General features: G+C 40.7%; 1 protein-coding gene across 3 annotated transcripts; it reads right to left on the reverse strand.

Moving 5' to 3' along the window:
* Window positions 1–13866: 13866 nt before the first annotated feature.
* RAE1 (ribonucleic acid export 1) lies at window positions 13867–23182 on the reverse strand. 3 transcript variants are annotated; one of them, XM_074887909.1, is made up of 13 exons: window positions 23079–23182; window positions 22428–22524; window positions 22171–22275; window positions 21291–21383; window positions 20783–20869; window positions 19146–19232; window positions 18811–18882; window positions 18145–18252; window positions 17710–17816; window positions 17549–17624; window positions 16847–17041; window positions 15146–15231; window positions 13867–14231 (listed from the first exon to the last, which is right to left on the reverse strand). In XM_074887909.1, coding segments are annotated over exons 2-13 (1107 nt in total). In that variant the 5' UTR covers window positions 22518–22524; window positions 23079–23182; the 3' UTR covers window positions 13867–14230. The 3 variants fall into 3 exon arrangements, with proteins under 3 accessions (XP_074744010.1, XP_074744009.1, XP_074744011.1); XM_074887908.1 differs by having other exon boundaries at window positions 13867–15231; XM_074887910.1 differs by lacking the exons at window positions 22428–22524; window positions 23079–23182 and having other exon boundaries at window positions 13867–15231; window positions 21291–22071.
* Window positions 23183–23276: the final 94 nt, after the last annotated feature.

Below are 23276 nucleotides of genomic sequence, written 5' to 3' on the forward strand. Positions count from 1 at the left end.
CGGACACAGCGACAAAGCCATCAAGCAGTTTGCCAGCCTTTGGGGCACGCAGGGTGGCAAAGACACGTTAGGAAGCCAAGGCAGGAGGAGGGGATGGTCCTGAACCAGGTCAACAGGGAGAAAGAACTAGGGGTTTAAACACTTAACAGAGGTCCAAAAGAATCTTTCTTAAGCAGGTCCCTAAGCTTCCTGCTTCTCCACTGGACATACGGACAACACCTAGCCCTGCAGCCTGCCTCTGGGGGACAGGGATGCATTATTCCTGTTTCCACTGGTAGTCATCAGTGGGGTTCCCCTCCACTGTCCCCTTTCTGCATTTTGTTCCCTCTAAGGACAGGCAGCTCATACAAGGGAGGTTGTGAAATGCCTCCGATCTGACCTGCAGTTTTCACCTGGGAAAGCTGTGATTCAAATCTAGGAGTATTGTTACTGTAGTGCATCCCCATATTCAATTCGTGTTCCTCTCTGTTCATAACTGCAGGAAAACAAAATCCAAAAAGTGCCTCAAAATCCGCCCTTGGAGAACACTCCAATGGCAGAGTACTTGCAGCGCTTTAATTCCTCCCCTCGGGTAGAGTCTGGCGTGTGAGAGAGGGTCCTAGAAATCATTTTTCATTCACAGTTTCCATCACCCAGATACTCATCAGACGGAACCTCAAGAACTGCTCCCGTGCCTTAAGGTTTATCTTGCCTCTACAGGATTATCATTTTGCAGAGAAAGAGATTTTTTGCCACATGATAAATGCAGAGGTAACATTTTAGCAAACAAGCCTGTGAAGTTCTAAATCACCAGCAACTTTGGCTTCTATACAGCAGGTTCAGACTCTACAGACATTTGTCTTTTACAGAGAAAAGCCAGTTATTTCAAGAGAAAGGAATGCATTAATGTCTGCACGCCATAGTTATTCATTAATATTTTTCTTGCACTGCTTCCATAGTTCCAAACACCCTATGCTTCGTAAAAGAAAGAGGGGGGGTGGGGGGGTGGGAAGCCAAGGAAAGCCATTAAGCTTTTCATTCCTAAAGCACCAGACTTCAAGACACATTTCCATTGATTACTGTGGAAGAACGATGGAGCGGGGCCAGCAGCACCCAACACCACTGCAACATTAACAGCCTTCTGCAAAAGGGTCCGTCACGTGGGGATCCTCAGAGCCTCTGTGGTTTACGCAGCGATGTGCAGCCACTAGCTGTCCCTGGTCCACCCCAACACAAAGCCCAGAATACACCTTTGGGGTCGGAATATTGCCAGAGGCCGGGGCCTCTCCACCACTGAGTCATACCCCTTCTGTCTGCATGACTTCCACCACAAACTGCACATCAGCTGCTTCCCGGGCCGCCCGAGCTAATGACAACCCCGTTGGCATTCAGTCACTGTCCTTTTACAGAGCTTCATTCTGCTCCAAATGATGGCAAAGATTCAAATCATCCAAATAGACTCCAGCTCCTCTGCAAGGAAGGCAAGGCTCAGCTCACAGTTCTCAAAAGCTACCAGAAGTATCTCAGTTTGCAGTGCTTATACTGGTCAGGGGGAGAAAAACATCAGAAACTTTTTTCCTCTTCAGACACGAGCCCCGCATCTCTCAAAATCCCAGTTCCTCTTCATCTTTAAGAGGCAGGAACAGAAGTTCCCTTACAGGCAGAACAGAACAAGAAAGAAATTAGGGCTAAGCCTGTTCTTGGTGAACACTGCAAACCCCACAGTCCTGCTGGTGTGGCTGGGGGGAGTGTGCATTTGTTTTGCCACACCCTGGAAAGCAGGACAGGAAATGAAATGTCCTGTCTCATGGTACAGCTACTACAAGCACAGGGTCTAACGAGCTGTTAGACAAACACAGTGGGAAAGAGAAAAGAAAGCGAGTAAGGGTAACGTTATGGGAGTTTTGGGGGGTTTTTTTACATTTTTTCCCTTGTTCTTGTGACAAACAGTCATCCTCCCTAAAACACCAACAGATTAAATCCAGCCATCAGATCAAAACTGCAGGAGCTTGGCAAAGCTAGTTTGCTGACACCTTCCTGTGCTTTTACTACGATGATAAGAGTACCCAAGAAGAGCATGTTTTGAGTTTCTCTGGTCGAAGAGAGCTCCTGCAGAGACAGGCATATCTTAAAGTACGAAGCTGCCTTGGGGAATGCTAGACAATGCTTAGCACAGATCTGAGAGCAGACTGCAAGCAAAAAGGGGGATGATACATATCTGATACATGCTATTGTAGAGCTGTATTTACTTCTTTGTAGTTATTAATAAATAAAACTACACTGGTCAATCAATGAGGAGGCTGGAAAAAAAAAATCATCTTTAGCAACGGTGTACAACCATCCATATTCTTAATGTACAGGATTTGTATTGCAAATCCAGAGCATCCTATTCTCATACAGACTGGGAAGATTAATTTTATGGTAATTCAACATAGTTAAGAGCACTCACTAGCTTCTTACTTACATGTTAATATATTCCTTGAGGCTTATGCAAAAGTGATACACAAAGGCTCCTTCTGGTGGACTTCAGCAGCATTATCCAAGACATGAAATGGAGCGGCTGCAGATCACCAAGCTAAGTGTCCTGGATTCCACTGAAAATGGCACTGCAAGACCATCCAGGTACAGAACCATGTAGAAATGGTCCCTGTCTAAAGGAAGAAAAACAAATTATGGCAGAGGGAGTTGTACCTCTGGGAGCACAAGAACAGGACAGAGATGGGGAAAGAGCAGCAAATTCATTGCAGGGGAAAAGCTAGCCCTGCTCCTTGCCCTCTGCAAAGCCGCAAAATTTTCTGTTCTTGTCCCTCCCTTGGGGGGGGGTAGAATGAATGTCAGTGAATCTCTGTGGTGCTCTCCTTGTATACTTGTCTGAGCACTTCCCTTTCTTCCCCTGGTGTCTTTGGGAGAATTGTGTTGAGAGATCCCAGGTCTGATCTGAAAGCCATTGAAGAACCTCCTTCATTTCTTAGGAAACCGATGGGCTTTATTTTTAAAATGGAGCTGGGCTACTGTGGAGCTCTGACCTTTTTCAGTTTCTGCTGCTGCTTAGCCAAGACTTCATTGCTGTAGGGCAGTGCCCTTTGGTTTTGTCATGGATACCCGCTTACTGGTTATTGCAACAACAGTAAACGAAACAGCCCTCTTACAAGCTCCACAGTTAAATAAGTTAGCTGGAGAGCAAGGGACTTACTGTGGGAACTGTTTGGTTTGTTAGTTTTACTAATGCTCAGTCTGGATGCTGGCCACCAGCTAGGCTGTGAACAGTAGCATAGTTGGGAGATCTTGAGGGAAGCTGCATTCAGTGGCATTTGATTTAGGTTTTAGCAGGAAATTCTGCATCTAGGCCCTTTGTCTCAAATTTTCTGCTTTGATGCCCTGAACACAGTATGACCATTGCTTAACTCAGCTGCTGCTGCAACAAGAATCAAAAAATAAAAATTCTTCCTCTTCGGGCCACTTGTAACAAAATATTTGAGTAGAGGATGTTCCTCTTCAGGACTGCTTTTTGAATAGGCTTTTGCTTCAGTAGGAATCTTCCAATAGGACTATTTCCTCTTCCGAAATATTTCAGGACCAGGGATGCTGAGTAAGCTCTATTTCCTTTGCTGGCTACACTAGTTACATAGGAGCAGACCATCAGCTCTAGTGGTCACAGAATTATCTGTTTTAATAGTGCAAGTAACCTGCAATAAAACAACATAGTAAGATGCCACATGGACATTGGTAACTCTGGGATTGAGAGAAGCAACAGATGGGACACCTGACTCTACTCTGCTGGACCACAAAGACATTTTAGGGAGAGAGTGGTGAAAAGAAATGTCATTAAAAGACAAAGTTTTACTTCTCCACACCATCCAGCCCTCCCACTTGATATCCCTTTGCAAAATGAAAGTTGTGGGTCTGTGCCATGACAAAGGACAAACTGAATCATGGTAACAGCTAACAAGATTCCCTAAAAATAAAACAGAGGCTAGGGAGAGAAATTGCAGAGCTCGTAACTGCTTGGAAGATCTTGCCACAGGAAGGCAGAGTGCAATGGAAGCCTGGGATGTAAGTCTAGATTAAAATACAGGCGTAAGAGGAATAATGGTCAATGAAACTAAGAGGCTGTGCCATCATGCTGCTTATACACCTGCAACTACCAGCAAGGAGAACTTCTATATTCAGGAATGTTGTGCTTTGTTCTTTAATGATGGTATGTGTCCAGAGCTTGCTACTTCTTTCCCCCATTCTGGTCCTGCACTTCCCAGGACCAATGGCAATGTTAGGAATCAAAGTCCACTGGATGGTAAACCACTTCCAATTGCAATTGCTGGGTGCTGCCACTGTCAGAGCTTCCTTTGCTCCCATCTGCGAGGAGACAAGTTGTGGCAGTAAGACTCCCTGCAGCTCACACCACCACCATCACCATTTCCCGAGTTTATCAGAGACCAGGCTCAACTGCAACACAGCAGCTTGGCCCTTCTTCCACACGCTCTTGTGCTGATCATGCACATCACGGGGGAAGAATGAACCAGGAAGGATTGGGTCAGCAGGGAAAGGTGCTTCAGTGGACTGGTGGCGAACACGTGCTGCAGCACACCTCGAGTGGTCAAACCTACATTTATTGGTGCTGATAACAGAAAACTGGTGCAGGTTACTTTACTCTCGGGGAATTTCTCCTCCATCATCTACAATGCACTGTTTATCACAAGTAGCCTCCTGGGAGTTGTATGTGTAAATGTCCCAGTCAAGCAGACTATACCCCGTCTTGGCAAAGCATGCTGGGGAGCTGGAATGACAGTGCACCAAGGACGCAGTAGATCTGCTCGGGCCTGCCAACTGGGGATTGTCACAGTCTGACAGCAGGGAGCTGGGCTGGCTTTGAGCAATGAAAATATTGCCCTTGATTAGGATGGTGACTTGTTTTCTGGCATTGTTGGCATCTATACCAAATAGTTTTGTCATCATCAGTATTGTAATGTCTTGGCCTAGAGCAATGGTAACCCTTGCCTTTCCTGTGACCTTGGGGATGACTGCTCTTTGGCCCATTAGTGAATAAACTAATGAAAAGTGCTGTGATGTTCATATTGCAACTAAATTATGCAACAAATCCATGAAACCCTTTACTAGCTGATTTCAGTTTCTTCTTTACTTTGCAGGAGAAGGCAGGAAAGGGACGATAAAGGTTAGAAACAGAAAAGGAACAGGACAAAGCAAACAACTCTTGTTGGTTTCTGGACCAGAAGTTTCTAACACAACTCCTTCACTGATAGTAAGTAATAGTGAACAGAAGCTGTAAGATCAAGAGAGATCCAGCAAACATTTTCCTCCTGTTGACAGCATTAGATGATGTCAGAAGAACACTAAATATGTAGGCCAAAATACTGCCCTTGTCCTCAAGTTTACCTTTGGTGATGCCAAGAAGGAAGAGCCTCTTCAGAACAGGCTCAGGTATCCCCAAATCTGAAAAGCAGGGCATGGCGAAGGGAGAGAAAGATAAAGAAAAACCATAAGCCATCATCAGCTAAATACAACCCTCCAACAGAGATACTGTTCCTTTCCTGAATTTCTGCACAGAAATTCTGGCTCTCTCTAATGGAAATATTGTCCCATCTCTCTCCCTCCGCCTGGGATTTAATTATCAAAAGTGTTTTCCTCCCTGAAAAAGTTTTTTAGAAAAAACATTCCATTTGAGTCAAACTGCAAAGCTTACATCTCAAAATAGTTCAACAAATGTTTTCACTATTTCAATTTTATGTTGTACTTTGGGAAAATATTAATTGTAATTTCATACTTTTGTTAGCATTTTGAAAACCATAAACTACATTTTAAAATGAGCAAGAAATTATTTCATGTTCTTCAAAGGAAAGAAACAGAAAATTTCAGGCATTTTGAAAGAGCGTTAATAATGATTTTTACTTTTTTTTCCCAAATATTTATTGAGCTGTTATGTTAAAACTAAGTGGTACTTTCCGATTTAAAAAAAGAGAAGAAAATGCCGGAAGGTTCCTAACAATCTCTGCCAGAGCTGCCAGGGCCATGTCCCATGACCTTTTCATGGGATTGCACATGACACTGGTAGCACAAACTGAGCAGGATCTGTCTACCCACTGCAACCAATGAATAGTCAGGACACCGAAGAACATTAAATAAGATGTCTCAGCTCTGGGACATACCACACAGCTGTATGGGCATAACATTCTTTAAAGAAAAGCAAATTCAGATCTGGAACACATCGGTAGCACTGGGTCAGATCTCAGGTGGGCCCTTTCTATCCAAATTCCCACAGGCGAGCATACCCAGGTCTCACCCACCTGGACTGCCTCCTCAATCTGGTGGTGTTCTCCAGGCTGCTGTATTTTAGAGCTTACTAATACAGACTCTCCTTTTTGTCACATCTAATGAGATAAATAATCCATCTACTCTGATATCACCCTTCCAATCTGTAATACTTTTAGAAGGTATTTAATGCCCGCAATGAAGCTGGCCAAGTGCAGAATACCATATACCAAAAAAAAAAAAAAAGGCAGTATGTAATTTGCAATTAACCTTCTGTAAAGGTTTAGTTAGAAACTCTTAGAGCCTTCTGGTTACCATGTCTACTCTATTCAAACACAAGGTAGCAAAGATTCGTTGCAGTGGCTCTGAACAGGATATGAACACAATTGAACTGTCAGAGACATCAAAACAACATATCACCACTGGATACAAAAGTTATATCCATGGAGCCTAGAAAGGTATTTAAAATGAAAAGCACTGTTAGCTGGACTGAAATGTGGGCAGAATGATTCCAGCTTTAACATGATCTCAAAAGGCCTAAAATGTGCCTTTTACAAAACCCTTAGTTACTACACTGCCACAGAAGGGCAGCCCAATCGCAGACTGCAAGGGTCTGTCCAAACTCCCTCGGGTGATGCCATCCAGTTCCTTACAACACCCACATCCAACCAGCTCGAGCATCATGGTCATTGCTGATGAGGAAAAGCCACCAATAGCTCAACAGGCAATTGCCAGCAACACAATGTCCCCAACATTGCAGCAGGACAATGACATCAGCTGAACATGACAACTGAAACAAAGGCAGGCCATCTCCTGCTAAATCACACGGACCAGTTACTACATCATGCTTTTAGTTAGTGGATAAGCACACAGAGAAGAGCATAAGACAATAAAGAGGCTATGCATTACATGCATTCTTAGAAGGACAAAAAGGTTTGATAGATCAGTTGATCTGTATTTTTGAAGTCAAGCTCGTGAATGAAGAGTATGGATTGGTACTAAATCAGGAAATCCAAATGCTTTTGGAGTATGGTTTTCCTTTTGCCAGCCTGGGTGGGGGGGGTCAAGGCCAGTCCTACCTCAAAGGACATTTTCATCAGCCTACAAGAAGAAAAAACCAACTCTTCTGTTACCTTACTAGAAGGGCAGCTTTGACAGCACTGTCCATGAAGATAAGGAGGCCTAGTAAGAGCAAGAGAATAGCAAGTCAGTTCTCAGATGACTCTGTGATAGGAAAGTTACTATTGGGGAACTTTTCCCTGGGCCAAGCAGCGTTCAGAATAGTCTGAAGAGTTCAATCATCTTCTCTCATTTCCTCACTGCTGGACCACCAAAGAAAGGTGCTCAGTTGAACTGGATGACCCAAGCCATTGTGAAAGACATAGGTCAGCGTTACAGAATGACTCGAACTGCATCACACTGCCTATGGTTGAACAAAAGCTTGATAGGAGAAGGGTTCAATGAAAAAGGTTTTGCTAAGCTCTTCTCTTTTAATAGACATTTCCCATCTTGCTGTGTTTTTGTGAAAGCTGTTTCAGTCCAGTGAATGTCTTTCTGAAATGCTACATACTAATGCTTGAAGTCTGACAACATTCAACAGATGTAAAAGTTGTTCTTTACAAATATATAGGTACTGTTCCATAAATTAAGCATGAATGCATAAACAACTAATTACTCTCTGCAACCCTGCTGCTTTAGACTACGAATGAACATTATGTAAAAAAAAAGGAGACCTCCAAGGAAAAAGTCAGATATCTGCACAAAGCAATTACCTGTCAGTAAGTGATATCTGTCCTTTTGAGTCCATCTAAATCCTACTCTGTGTTACAGCAGGAGCATGGCAGACAGCTGTCCTTCCAAAGAAAAAAAAGATTGTATTCTAACTCTGGTTTTAGTCATTTGAGACTAGTTTGAGTTCCTGCATTATGTCTGCACTTTACCGAGTACAATAATCATGGTCTATTCTACACAAGATGTATCTCCCTTGTTGTAGATTAGTAGTTCTATTGTAGGCTAGCAGAGGAAAGCGACTGAACCAGTTGACAGGGGCTCAGAAAAGGACATTTGAACTTATATCCTTCTAGAAGATGGCACAATTGTGATAAAGTACCTTGGGATTATTTCAAGAAAATCTGTTACTTTAGTTTTGCTTCACAGTGTTCCCATGAACTGAACATTATCATTCTCCTTCTCCGGTCCAGCAAACCAAAGAATGCAGCACTAATGATTTGCATTTAAGAAACATTAATAACAGAAAGCATTCAGTGTCAAACTACAGAGCATTTGTTAATACACCATAAAGGAGGAGAGACTTAACTGACCTGGGTATATAACATAGTTTCCAGCATTCTTCCATTACTACAACAAACTCATTACTGGATCTCAGCGTATACATACTTCACTGTATAAAGCAGTTATTGCCTGCAAAAGATATACTGGACAGTAAAGGGTAAACTTTCCCTATTCACAGTTAAGAGCATTACCTTAATCTTTTATCCAGACCTGCTTTTCAGTGGCACTTGATACAGGAGCTATACGAAACACTTCCTTGAATGCATAAAGCCAGAGATTGAGTTACACATGATTGAAGATCTATGCTGCTAGTAAGACAAAAGCTCCTATATTACCTGGCACATGCCTGCTGAATTATTGAAGTGTCTCTTCAAACTGAATATATTCACTGGATAATTAGTCAACAGAAGAAAACGGTCTCTCTTTACAAAGCTAATGTTGACAGGTATTGTATATCTTTTATGCACTGTAACAAAAAGTATTTGCAGAACTGATGCAACACAAACATTTGGAATTGCCCTGTCAATGCGCAAGTGTTCCCGAGGCACATGGCCCCCTTTGTGATATTGCCTCAGCCTCATATTACCTTACAAGCAAGTCCTAAACAGCGTGAATTCCTTTCACCTAATGTAGAACTATCCCCATTTCAGAACCAGGTAAATGGTACAAATAAACAGAGGCTTGCTTTGCATTTGAGGAATGAGTCTGATCAAACTGAAAACCGGTCTCTGTAAGCCTGACCCCAGCCCTGTGCTGCGCTAGCCTCTGCTGCTGTGTCAAGCGGGACCTACCCAGGGCAGTGCAGGCAGGTCTCTGCCACTTTTAATTCATAACACTTGCAGTCGTGATGTCCCAGTGTGCCACTCCAGCGGCTGTATTCTCATGAGCTTGTTTCCTGCTGCAGATATTTGGGAACACAGGCTACTCCATGTGTCCACAGAGCACACCACACAATGAAAGTACTAGCATCTGTCTGCTGAAACCATCACGGCCAGCCAGCTGATGCTGCTTCATTTATTCTGACCTGGCAAGGGAAGAACAGTAGCAGTTTCCACACTTAAAATGGCTGTCCTATGGCTGAGAGCAGTAGGATGGTCTCTGTACTGCCTGTATATAAACCCAAGCTTACCTGGAAATAAGAATAGATGGCTTTCAGATGTTTGAACATGAGCTGTAAGATGAAATACACAGTTGTACCAACTCCAACTCACAGCCCAAGGTGTGCTAAGAAAACATTCTGTCAATGAAGATGTTACTGTTTTTTTTTTTCTTTAACTAATGGGACAGACAGGTTCTTTTAGGGATTCTTGGCAGAATAGCAATGGCACTAAATCGTAGTTAAAGCTTTATTTTCTTAACAGGATATTATGATTAGTATAGCACAGAATTTATGATGTTCTTATCATAAATTGGCACAGGATTTCTACAAGCAGAATTGATATATTACAATCTATATAAAACAGAATTTATAATACAGCTTATAATTTCTTATCACCTAGACCCTCTGCAGATCAGGTGGGATCTTAATACATGGTCTGCTCTATCAATGTAACAATCATAATCTAGACTTGAAAATCACATAAAAGACAACAGGCCACTCAATCCTCGGAGGAAGCAGACAATGATGGAGGTGTCCCAGGCCACTGGGAGGTCATGGGTCTCACTGTCCAGCAGCAGTTTGGGTCCAAGTTCCCCACTTTGGACTTGAAACTGCTTGATTTTATAGTGCTCCCTGTTCTGTGGCAGGGTCATCACCATCACCTGACTGGCCAGGTGCCTGGGACCTTCAAGGCCAGTGAGGAAGGGAGTAATTGGCCTGGCACCCAGGAATCCTGAGGCCAGCAGGGAGGAGAAGAAATCTAATTGTTTTGTCTACTTGGTTCACAGGACCTTCAGGTAATGAGGGAAAGGGAACGAATACATGACCCACTCGGTCACAGAGAATGGCTGCTTGCCTTGTAAAATAGCGTTAGTTATGCTAACCACGTTACCAGGAGTCAGGGACAGGGGCTACTGGTCACATGTGCCCCAGGGACAAAATAGCTACATAAGGTAAATAAGCAATTTAAAAATATATTCAAATCTTGTAATTCAAGATTATTCCTCCCTTTCATTATCTGATACATTTCCCAGCTTTGCAACTGAAAAAAGACATTGCATTTCAAATTTTTTGGAAAAAAGTGCCCTTGCTTTAAGTAGCTTATCACAGCTTACATGTTTTTAGTGAAGTATTTTTATTGGCTTTTTAATTTCAAGAAATCCCATTTAGAAAAAAAACCTAGAGTTGCTTACCAGTTTTAAAGCTACAGTCTCCTACGACAGCTGTATGAAAACTAGTCTAAGTTATTAAGATTTGCCTTAGAAAGATAATTTAATTAGAACACTAGTAGCCAATAGTCCAACTCATATGCTAACTCACTCAGCTCCACCCTCACTAATTCTAACATCCTTAAATGTCTGGTCCCCAAACATGCTACCAACACCTTTAATACCACCTAGGTCCCCAAAACTCAGGCAGCCGTACAGATGTGTCTCTGAGCAGCTAAAACAGCATCACATAGATTGTTCTAAAAAGGTCTTGGTTTACAGATAGGTATCACATACTCCTGTAAAACTCAAATTAAAAACTATTTCCATCTTGTATGTATCTTCATTCATTCTCTGAGTATTTTGGGATAGCTTGATACTACAAAATAACTACCTTGTATTACAGCACCCGTGCAGTAGCTCTGCACGGCACTGCCAGCTCCACAGCCAACTTCAGTAGAGCCAAGGGAGCAGCAGTCCATGCTGCAGGGAAAGCTTTCGTTAAGCACCATCAATGCTGCCATCTCCTGGCGTAACAGGAGATTTACAGCAACAGCTTTAAAATGCACATTTAGAGCGTTCTGTGCACACTACAACCGCTAGTATAGAAGACTTTGTTAGGGAATTGTTTTTATTCTGAATGGGTTCCATTTATCGTTTTGCGTTGCAGCACTAGATGATGATTCTCACCTGGCTGGTAAGCTGAACAACCTAGGGGAAGTCTTATATGTAGTTAATCTCTATCAAAAACTTTTGGAAATAGGTAAGTTAGTCTTACCTCCCACTGCAAATAACACTTAGCTAGTGAATCTGGAGATGTAAAAATGTAACAGCATAAACCTTAACACTTCACTTTGCTCTGGTTCATCTCTACAAACAGCAACAGCAAAAAACAAACGAGGTAAGTGGCTTCTATCATTTCAAAGGCCACAGAGTAAACCTTTTGAGCCTTGTTTGACACAATTATATAGTGGACAGTTGCCCGAACACCTCATCTGCAAACATCACTTAATCACAATTAAATCAAACCAGGCCTAAGCAACAGTTTCACGAAATTTCCCACATATACCAAACCTCACCTCTATCTCAAATCCATACTTCTCTGGAGAGTGACTCAAACTAACCTGTTTTCCTAGCCTAGGAGCTAAGCTGGAGTAGTCACCAATTCAGCTATTGCATTTCATCTGACAGATGGCAAATTAAGATACTCTGCCTGGTCACTTGCCCTTGTGCAAACATGTCTTCCTTTCATTTGTGAAAGGCTTTAGCAGACAATCTTTTTGTCAATTGCTTCATTTTCCAAAGTACACCTTATAAACCAATGTGCAAGACCACATGTGAGACTAGCAGGAGGAAGGTTACAATAGTTTATCTGAAAATGTTTATAAAATGTCCTCATTTTGAGGGGCTTAACTGAGTTGCTCTTTATGCCAAGGATTATTTTTCTGCAATAAAACACAAACATTGACAGCAAACTTTCAAAAAAGGAATGAAAATAAGTTATAAATCTAGCATTCCTATGGTTAGCTTTGTGTTCACACGTTAGAACCTTACATTCTACTTCAATCAGTTTTTTTGGACAGGTAACTGCCATAGAACAGCAAGTTCATACATTTCCAGACCGTGCAGTAACACTTACTTGTGTGTGAATAAGCTCTCACTACATGTTTGATGCTTGAAGGGATACAGCTGTGTGTACTTTACAAGAGAACCTCCCAATAATTCCAGGGAAGAGTAAATTGCCAATGCATTCTCTTAACCTGGGTAATGGAAAACAAATCAGCTCAAAGTTTGACTCTGTCCTCCCAATTGAATTTATCGAATGTGCACAGCAACACAATGGAAAATATGCCCTTCTAAAAAAAAAAAAAAAAAAAATCTGAACAATTAATGTAATGAATAAACTGAAACCTTGCTGACAGATAAAAAGAAATTGATTCCAACAGGAAAATAAGGACTCAACGTATTAACACAGAACTGTATTACCAAGAAAGACTTACCAGTGCTGGCTTCATAATGAAAATATATTTTGGCCAAACTTAATATCCACTTAAGTAGGTGCAAATCCATTGGATCCAGTAGAAACGTACCTGCTGAACTAGAGTGAATCTATTTTCTCATCATGCATTCACATTAAGTATTTCAAAGAAACAGATTTTTTTTAAACAAGAAACAGATGATACATTCCATTCTTCCCTGTTTACACCAGTGGGAGTTCTGCACACAAGAGATTAGAATAATATTTTTAATTTTTTTTTTTCCCACCAATGATCACACACGCTTAACCTTGAGCCTGCAACTGCTTAGTAGCATTAATTTGACTGGGAAGACTGGAAAAATGTACTAACCACCAAAGACTACAGCATAACAACCACAACCTTTAAAAATAAAATTCAACAAAAAAGAGAAATGTTTGAGCAAATGACCAGCTATTGATGTAACTGCTGGAAACTCTTCCCTATCTTCAAGAAAACAAATAGTCCATGAATGTGAAATCTAAACCCATGTACAACACAGAAGTAGCCAGAAAAAAAACTAGATTGAGAAATAAAACCCAGAAAAGAGCATCTCTAAACAACAACAGAGTGTATTTTGTGGACTTTCCTCCAGTATACACCTACACCAAACAAGAAATACAGACCCAACAAAAACTGACGAACACTGTAAAGAGAAGAGTCTGAAGTTGAAGGACCAGGAGGCTATAGAAAGTTTGAAGATAGTATGATTCATTTGAACTAAAGACAAATTGTCAGGTGTTTGGCTGCTGAGATAGGAAGGAACTTAATTCATTCTCATAAAACAAAAGGCCTTTCACACTAGCCCTCTTAATTCTTTGATGCAAAGCCACAAGAATCATTCATAATGAAATAGCAACTGGAAAAACCATTAGATTTCCAGCTCAAGCAACTGGAAGTACTTTCAGAAAATGTATCTGAATTACAGTGAAAGGACAAGAAGCTGCCTTTAGAAGTGAAGCACACCACCTTGCTCATGTTATAATAATAGAAATTTTGAATATAAAAAAAGCATTTAGTAGAAATTTTATTTGAAATGTAGCATGAATCCATAACCATAAGTGTTACAACATACAGTTTTACAGAGTATTTGTACATTATGACAGGTATTTCTATACATGCGCCCCCCTCCCCCCCATTTTTATTTAGTCATTATCAAACAAACAATAGTTAAACAAGAATAATAAGCATTCACTTCTAAAAAGAAAACTTTGGCATGTATACAACTGGCTAGTTAAAAGTAAACAGTGGTAGATTCAAGTCAGAAAGAGACCCTCTTGTTTTGTTTCACAGCATTTTTGATCAGGATGAAACTCACCAGCATTATTTTCTAGTTAATACAAAAATGAGTACTTTTTTTCAGTCCAGAAACCCCTGTTAAGGGACAAAAACATGTTAAGAGAGATGCAAAGGAACCAACTTTTAACTCTAAAAGGTGTCAGTTTTAAAGCAGTTTAGGCCACACGTATTTTGCACACATTGGTTTGGTCATGAACAAAACAAACCCTTTAATGGTTTGCTCGTATTACTGAACTACATACCCCTTGGCACAACCGACAATTTCTCCTTTGGACTAGAATAAGCATAAGTATCGTTGGCTCAAAAGTCATTTCCACTGCTGGAGCGTAAGAAAAATAATAAAGTAGAATTTGCACTATGCCCATCTTCTGTCTCGAGTTTCTGTCACTGCTGTTGGCCACTTACATACCAACTAAATTCATCCAAAAAATGAGGGAAAACAATTTGCAAGGCATTTCTTCCTGGTATACAGTAGACAATATTTCCATTTTAAAGATCAGAAAGCAATGAAAGAACCCCTGAAGAGTAAGTAATAACAAGCCTCCTTTGAGAAGAATTACTTGCAATTCTTCAAGTACTTACAAAAAATACAGTATTTATACAACTTCTCCAGAGCTATTATAATTAACATATTTTAATGTCATACTAATAAAATAAATCCATAGATACAAATGGTTGCACTTCTAAGCAGGAATATCTTAACTCAATTTAGATTTTGCTGCAATTTCATTATTGCTGTGGAACAGACAGTGGTTAAGTCATGTGAATACTAGCCTCTCTTTCTTATAACATCAGAATACCTAATTTGAAAAAAATGTTCTCCAGCAAGTCAGAATGCATTTAATGTAATTTTTACAGTTCCTGCTAAATGTTAGCGATCCAAAGTTGGCTGAACCGTGGTGCAATAGGGCACAAATGGCAGAAGAGCAGTGGAGTAGGCAGGAATGGCAGAAAAATAGTAGACTAACACAAGTCAGACTCATACTCACTACTTCTTATTCCTAGGCTTTAATTCTTCTGCTGCATTTCGCAGAAAAATGTAGTTTTTCTTTTGTGGATTATAAAATTCATGACCCTAAAAAGAAAAATCATCTGTATTTACTCTCTTCAAAGAGGAAATGTCAGCATTACCTTAAAAGGTAAGAATATGAATATTCCATTAGTTTGGTTTATTAAGATTTAATCTTAAAAGTCTTAATCTTAATTAAGATTTAATCTTAAAAGACCAGATATTGGACAACATTGGTGGATCAGCAACAGCTTACTATAATAAGTAATTACAAGAACTGTGCATATAGAGTAAAATTTAAGGTATAAAAAACTTCTCATAAAAAAATAACCACTCTAATAAATAAAGCTCTACGTTATAGAGGCAGCATTAGAGCTCAATATGATTTCTTTTTTAAATGTCATTCTAGACAGAGAAGAAACTAAAACATTAATGGCCACCCAGTTTCACTTTAAAGTTTCTATCTTTTAAATTAAATAAGGTCACATTTTTTCAAAGTGAAGCCCAAGTTCTATAGGCAACTCCAAAAATGTCTCTGTTCCCTTACTACAGATGCAAATGTACTGCTTTGCATATTGACATTCTTTGCATACACACGACCGACTCAATACTTAAGTATTCAAATCAGGGAGAGTAAACATTAATAAAGCTAATAAAGTCCAATGCACAACTTGAAAATTACCAACTCCACTTGTCAGAAATGGTTCTAGAAAGGAAATTTAGTACCTATGGTTTTACTACTCAATATTGGTTCACAAATCTGAAAGATACCTCAGTACATATCTACCACTGAAGTCTACCCAAGCACCTAGTACAGAAGAATTCATCTGCCCTAGAGTCTAACCAAGTTACCTTACTTTGGGCAGCATCTAGAAGACTAGATACAATCCAGTAAATTAAAATTTTGCTCTCTTTGTGGCATGCAGTCAAGTTCACCTGTGTGATTTCTGTATTCATTTCAGTCAAAACCACAAGGAATGTTATCCTCAAATTTAGAAGCACTAGTTATAACAGGAAAGGAATACTTTTAACGAAAGTTGCTATTCCATTAAAATCAAGTTACATTTCAAACTTGCAACCCCCTTCTTAAACTATTAAGCAGCATTGATTCTCCACATACTAGGGTTTGTTATGATTCCCTTGCATCTATAGGATTTATTGTTGAGTCAGGTTTGGAAGAGAAATACATAAGTGCTGCCAGTAAGCTGAACTGAATGGTACTGGAAACTTACTACATGGCATTCAAGCACAGGTTTAAGTGTTTATAACCAGCGTCACAACTTTTTTTAAAGTTAAAGAGAATCTGCACAAGAAGCAGAGACATGCATTTCAAAGGGATTTGTGGGAACCTGTCAGGGTGCCACACTGCCCCATCACACTCCTCACAGCAGAATGCGTGTGAGCAACCAGAGTAACTTCTGAATCATGTAATTTACATTTTGCTCATCCACATTTGCAAACCAGCATTGTTTAGCAACCTTATCCTGCTGTAGCTAAAACCCAAAGAATGCACTGCTTCAGTGTTAAATTTCTTCAGATGTCTAAAACGACCATTGTAAGTTCTCTTGCATTCTTCTGAGATTCGAAAGACTCAGCTACTATTTAAAGAACAGTGAAAGCCTCATGTGAATAGTCTTAGTTGTCAACTGCAAGTATGAATATGAGTCTAAACCTTTCTTACCTTTGACCAATCATAACTTGAAGCATATGCAAATATATTGCCATTATGGTTAAAACAACAAGCAGATATCGGCTGGTCAAGTTGTTCTGATGTTTTTAGCTTCGTTCGTGCATCTTTATCCCAAAAGCTGAATCTACCATCAGATCCTACTGTTGCAAGAGTACCATGGACAGGGTGAAATGCTATGCCATTTACCTGCAGAACAGTAAAAATTACCATGTAAAACACCACACATGGGAACACTCACAACACGTGCTGACTCTTGAAAGAGTAAATACACAGGAAAGATTTTTTTCAAAACTAGATACAGTTTTGTTTTTTAATGTTTTCAGATACGTTCTCTAGAAAAAACAACAAAAAAACCCAAACCACCCCACCAAAGCGACAAGGAAAGCATCACCTTTTTTGTAGTACCTAAAAATCCAGTGCATAATCCCATTATACAAATATATTAAGTATTGCTTCAACATCAGCAAAAGCACCATCTCCACCAAGATGATTTAAGGAATGGCTGATACGGTGCTTGTTACAAAAATCTGTCTTTCCTCTTAACGTATACCTATGAGTGGTCTTTAAACATACATCTAAGATGACATTAGGCAAGATAAAAGGTCAGGGAAAACAAACAATTCATAGCCAATTTTACATTAAGAGTGTATATTGCCCTGTATAAATGATCTATGGTACATGCTGAATACTTACAGCATAGATATCCTGAGGTGCTGATGTGTTTGTTCCATTGGAGCGATGACATTTAAAAGTGAAATTATCTTTTGCACTGGGGAGGGGAAAAAAGAAGTTTTTTTACCTTCCTCATTGTAAACTGAACAATAAAGAAATTACGTTTATCAAATGATACTTACGGATTTGGGGGGTTGATATAATGAATAGCTACTCTTCCTTCAATACTTCCAAGGGCAAATCCAGTAGGTTTGTTCACTTTGTCTTTAAAAATAGCAACACAGCGATGCTAAATTTGAGAAAGATACAAAGGATTTTAGACAGAGGCCTGAGGGCCAGATTTTCTGAACTCTGTGTTCCATGCAACACAAAACATCACATACGTCAATGCAAAATAAAGCGAAAACATAAACAAGGTCAAGAGATAGATCAAATTCTGTTGAGAATTTGGGCCACAGTATTTACATCTCTAAATCCTTATGAAGATCAGCAATAGGTCATGTGCCATACCAATATAAAGTACTTCAGCTTTGAAACATTTGTTTTTACCAAAAAATGGCAAGCCCAAAATTTCAACAACCTCTATAAATATGCTTGTAATAAATATAATCATTTACCTGGTGCTTAAGAGGAGATTCTATTCTTCTAAATTCAGAAGGTTGATTCTCTAACTGATAAACTATCAAGCCCCTTTCTGCAGTGGCCACAGCAGCCATAGGATGAACCTGGATAAGGTTGTAAAATAGATTGGAAGAGAGACACTTGTGTTAATAGTATGGCAAAGAATTCTATTATTTCGTAGAAATCCCTGAAGAAGTTAAAGGAATTAATACTATTTTCAGGGGAAGAAGAGAGAGAGGGAAAGGGGAAGAAGAGAAAGAACAAAGTTAATTTGTAGACATATCTTCAAACAAAACAAATCAGTTCTTCCATGCCACTGGGAAATTAAACATACCAAAAAATCTTCTAATTATTAGCTGACCTTCCAATGTGAATCGCAGTAGTGGTAATGCAAACTCATTCAGAAATGAGGGTAGGTCAGTCCTAGTGCTGACTTGGTTTTGTGATGTTAAAAGGATACTAAACATGTTTTGTATGATGCAAATACCTATTTTCCAGAGCCTGCTCAGGATCAATTTATGTTTTACTGCTAAAATCACACAGACTGATTCTATACTAACAGTCAGTATTTAGTGCTAACCTACAGAAGCCTCAAACACCACCAGTTTGTTCATACTCCCAGTCATCTACCCGACTCTAGTTTACCATATACCATCGCTTACCACATCAGCACAGTAGCATCTTTCAGGGAGCTGCAATGTCATCATAGGTGTTGGTGAACGGGTATCCCAGAACTGATGGAAACAGAAAAATGAACAAACTTATGCTTGGAACTGAGGATACACCATGTAAATTACTTTAGTAAAGAGAATACAATTGATACCAAATTGTTTCCTTCTTGTCTATAGTCGGAATACTGCAACTCTCTGTTAAGTGAGGCTATTTCCTTAATCTGTTTTTTGCATTAGTGTTTAATAAAATATTTTCACTTCACAAATACTTTCATACACAGATTATTAGCATGCTTCGTGTCCATTTGTTCAGGTAAAAATCATACCTTCAAAGTTTTATCCCAGCTTCCTGTCATCACACAGCTATAATTTGGTGCTTTAATCCAATGGATAGTCTTCACAGGAGCATCATGCTGAAGAAAAAAAGGACAAACACATACAGATTTACTAAGATAACAGTTCACATTTGTTGTTTATGCTCCTCATATTTTTTGTATGTATTTACACTTTTTATCCATTCAAGAAAAGTGATTATTTTAGTCACAACAGTTAGGATAAGGGTTGGTCATGACCTTACTGTGTTGTTTAGTGCTGTAAAATCACTCACGTAAGAAAAAAATGGTTCCTGACCCAAAGAACTACAATCAAGTCACCCTATATAAGAAGATGGTCACAGCAGAAATACAAATTATGAACAGCAGGACTTCCTATTTATTTATAAAGGTTACTATCCATCATGCTGAAAATCAATACTTTGTAATAATTTATTATATTAAAATAATAAAAACCCAGCTTCCGACAACAGCTACAGAAGAAGGCCTATGTTAATTACACCAACAAGATTTTAAAGTCAAGGCTGAGAATCTGAACTTTATTACCTTAAGTAAGATACGAGAAGCAACATTAAAAGGATTCTCAACTTATGTAACTGCTAACTCACTTTAGTCACCACAACTACATATTCTATGAACAGACATTCACTTCTAAATTGCGAATGTAAATTATAATCCCTGTTAGTGCTGCCACAGAAAGCTGGTATTTGTGAAAGTGAATTCGATGATTTCTTAAATTTTTTTTTTCCCCTATAATGCAGCAGAGCGACTGCCCTGGTTTCAGCTGGGATAAATTTTTTTCTTCTTAGTAGCTAGAATAGTGCTGTGTTTTGGACTCAGTATGTGATTTGGTATGAGAAGAATGCTGATAATGTACTGATGTTTTTAGTTGATGTTAAGAAATCAAGGACTTTTCGATTTCCCATGTCCTGCTAGTGCACAGGTACACAAGCAGCTGGGAGGGAGCAGAGCCATAGCAAGAGACCCAAACTGGCCAATGGAATATGCCACATCGTACAACATCATGCTCAGCATACAGATGAGGGCTGATTGGAAAGCTCACTCTTACTTCCAGGACTGTGGTTTCAGGATTCTTGCTTCGCTGAGATCGTTAGCTGGGAGCAGGCTGGGCATCGGTTGGGGGGTAGTGAGAAATCACACCATCCATTATTTGTTTGCATTTTCTATTACTACTTTTATTATAATTTGGGGGTTTTTAAAGTTTTATTTCAATTATTAAATTGTTTTTATCTCAACCTATGAGTCTCCTCAGCTTTACCCCTCCAACTGCATCCCCCGGGGCAGGGGGGGTGAGTGAGTGGCTGCATGGTGTTTGGCTGCCAGATGGGTTTAAACCATGACAGTGACTTAATAAGATCACTGCAGCAACGGAAAGAGCTCTCTCAAGTAAAATAGAGAAAACAGCTGCACAGGTTATTCAAATCACTTTGATTGCAGGTCTCCCTACTCACGTGCACTTCATTATCTCAAAAATACAACAATCTCTTCTTCTTATAGCAATATCTACTTCAGAAGCACTAAACATTAGCTTAATTTGCTAATAAAGGTAGCTTTTAATAAAAACAGAAAAGGAAAAAACCCACCTAACAGCTTAGGGCTTGCTTACTTACTTGTGCAATCTGAATAGCTTGATTACTGTTGAGATCCCACATTTTGGCAGTTTTATCACAGGAAGCAGTAAATACTTTACTCCCATCCTAAAAAAACAAAAATAAGGCCAAGAGATTAAACAGCTCTATCATGCAGTATCTATTAGAAAACCGCCAAGTCTTACTCTCTTTTAGTAAAAGCTTAACAATATAACATATACAGGGATTGCAAGACAAAAAAAGAAACATAAAAATGGAAATTTATTTACAACTGTATGTCGTGAAAAAGTCTGCTAGCTATTATCTAGCTTTAAATACATTCTTACTTTTAAACTCACTTTTACCCTTCTTACGCCCAAGTTAGCCTATTCTATTAGGATGTGCTTAGCACAAATTTACAGTAACGTAAGTCTATAGAATAATCATGGGCTGCATCTACATGTGGCATTTGTGTCTGTCTGGAAACCACATGCAAATTTATTTAGGGTTTTGATAAAAATTGTTTATTTCTTTTTGAATAGGAACATACATCACTCCAACAGCCATCTAGTACAGGTCCTGTGTGCATCTGCTGAGCCTTTGGAATTGTCTGTCCATTATCCTGAACTTCCCAGCAGCGAACCTGAAACAGAAGCACAGACAGACATAACATATTAACACTAAGAACTTAAAAGACCTATTCTTGAGGATCCCAGCCTTAGTTTATCCAATGAAAAGTATGATTATAAACACCAAGCTTTTTTCAGAACTGATTATGTTTCTTTTATCTGTACAGCCACAACTCAACCTCACCTCAAAAGTACCCTACAACCACATAACACCTCACAGTGCTCTCCTGAAGAACCCTTAACCATCAGCTAGGAAGAAGCTGCCTGCTGCAGGCTACCAGCCAACAGACCAAACAGAGCAGTTAAACGGACTCACGCTTGTCTTCCCCCGCCCTGTTTGTGCGGTGATTGCACTCTTCAATCCAAACAAACTTCAATAAGCTTGTGAGCACTTCAATCTTTTTTAGACTACACTGTCAAACTGGATGATTTACCACGATGTTCATGGTTCTTTCACTGGGCAAAGCGTAACTACGTTAGCCTAGTTGTGTAAGAAAATGAAGCTAAAAACCAAACAAGTAGGACAAAGAAAAATCAAATAAAAATCTAACAGTGAAAACACTGACTACATATTCCAAGCTGAAGCCTGAAACACACAGGTGAAGGAATCACTTATCTGAAGATCACAACTGAATTTCTCAGTCAAAGAAGCTCAGCTATGTCAAGCTTGCTGCCTTAGCACCAGACACAAATTCAGCAGTTCTGCAAAGAAGAAGATTTTTCAGGTGCTCTGGCACAAGTTTTTAGGATCACATTTTGCTCCCACTTTATTCATCTGTAGGTCTGATTGTGAGTACTTACATCATTTGCCCATGATCCTGCAATGAGGAAATTACCCGGCAAGGTTGGTGGACTAAATGCTAAACAAGATATGCTGTCATCAGGTGGAGATGTTACTTCAATATCCTATAAAAAACAGAATACAAAGCAAAATTAGCCACATTTGAAAACTGTGCACTGAGATACTATTCTTCTATAGAGTGAGTCAGTAGGTACTGCTGTGACACATGAAAACACATCAGCAGAACAGTGGTTCCCACGGGGGCTAATGCACGTACCTTCATGGGATTATGGTTATCTGCAGTCGTACTGCCAAACATGCTGGTACCTCCAGTACCAAACCCTGATGTTGATCCAAACAGACTCATCCTTGCCCTGCAAAGAGGAAAAGGCTCAGTGTGACCTGCAAGGCCCTCAAGTATCCAGCCCTACAGTGTCTCACCACAGCCACTACACCAGCACACCCCTCACCCTGCCTGGGAGCCACCCAGGGATATAAAAAATATATGGAATTTTTAACATTTTAAAAATCACCCTTCTCATTGCAGTTGGATCCCTAAAATCTGCCTGTCGACCACTCTGCCACCGCTGTCAGGGATCCCTGTCCGATCGCCACCTGGCGAGAGCCAACCCCCCTGTCTGGCCCCGCCGGGCTGCGGGAGCGCCGGCACCTCGGGAGCCCCGCGCCCGGCCCGGCCCGGCCCAGCCCAGCCCGGCCCGGAGGTGCTCCCCCCGCTCCGGGACACAGCCCAGCCTCGTGTCTCTGCCTACAGCCCGCCCGGCGGGGCGGCGAAAACGCGCCATTTCGCGGGGGTCCCACTTCCCTGTCGGCAGGAGCGGCCGTTCGGGGGCGGGGAGGGAAGCCGCCCGCAGACGAGGCAGGGCCGTCCTGGAGCACGGGGCGGACCCCGGCGCCGCCCCTCACTCACCCGTGTGACAGGCCCGCTCCGGCCCGCTGCCTCCGGCGACGCGGCCCAACAGCGAACGCGGCGGCGGCTGGGGGAGGCCGCGTCTCTCTGCGCAGGCGCTGCGGCCGGCGGGGCGGGGCCGGCGCCTGCGCACTGGCCAGGCGGGGCGGGAGGGGGCCGGGCCCGGCGGGGCGGGGCCGGGGCGTCCCGGCCGGGCGG

The sequence above is a fragment of the Strix uralensis genome, chromosome 18 (assembly GCF_047716275.1).
Source record: "Strix uralensis isolate ZFMK-TIS-50842 chromosome 18, bStrUra1, whole genome shotgun sequence".
Taxonomy (NCBI): Eukaryota; Metazoa; Chordata; class Aves; order Strigiformes; family Strigidae; genus Strix; species Strix uralensis.

Bases quoted from the DNA above. Each gene is read 5' to 3' on its own strand.
- RAE1 (XM_074887909.1), bottom strand. From the start codon at position 22,517: ATGAGTCTGTTTGGATCAACATCAGGGTTTGGTACTGGAGGTACCAGC. The intron at 19,233-20,782 runs GTAAGTAAGCAA...TTTTTTCTTCAG, and splicing joins AAGCTATTCAGATTGCACAA to CATGATGCTCCTGTGAAGAC. The intron at 18,883-19,145 runs GTATGATTTTTA...TGTTTCCATCAG, and splicing joins GCTGGGATAAAACTTTGAAG to TTCTGGGATACCCGTTCACC.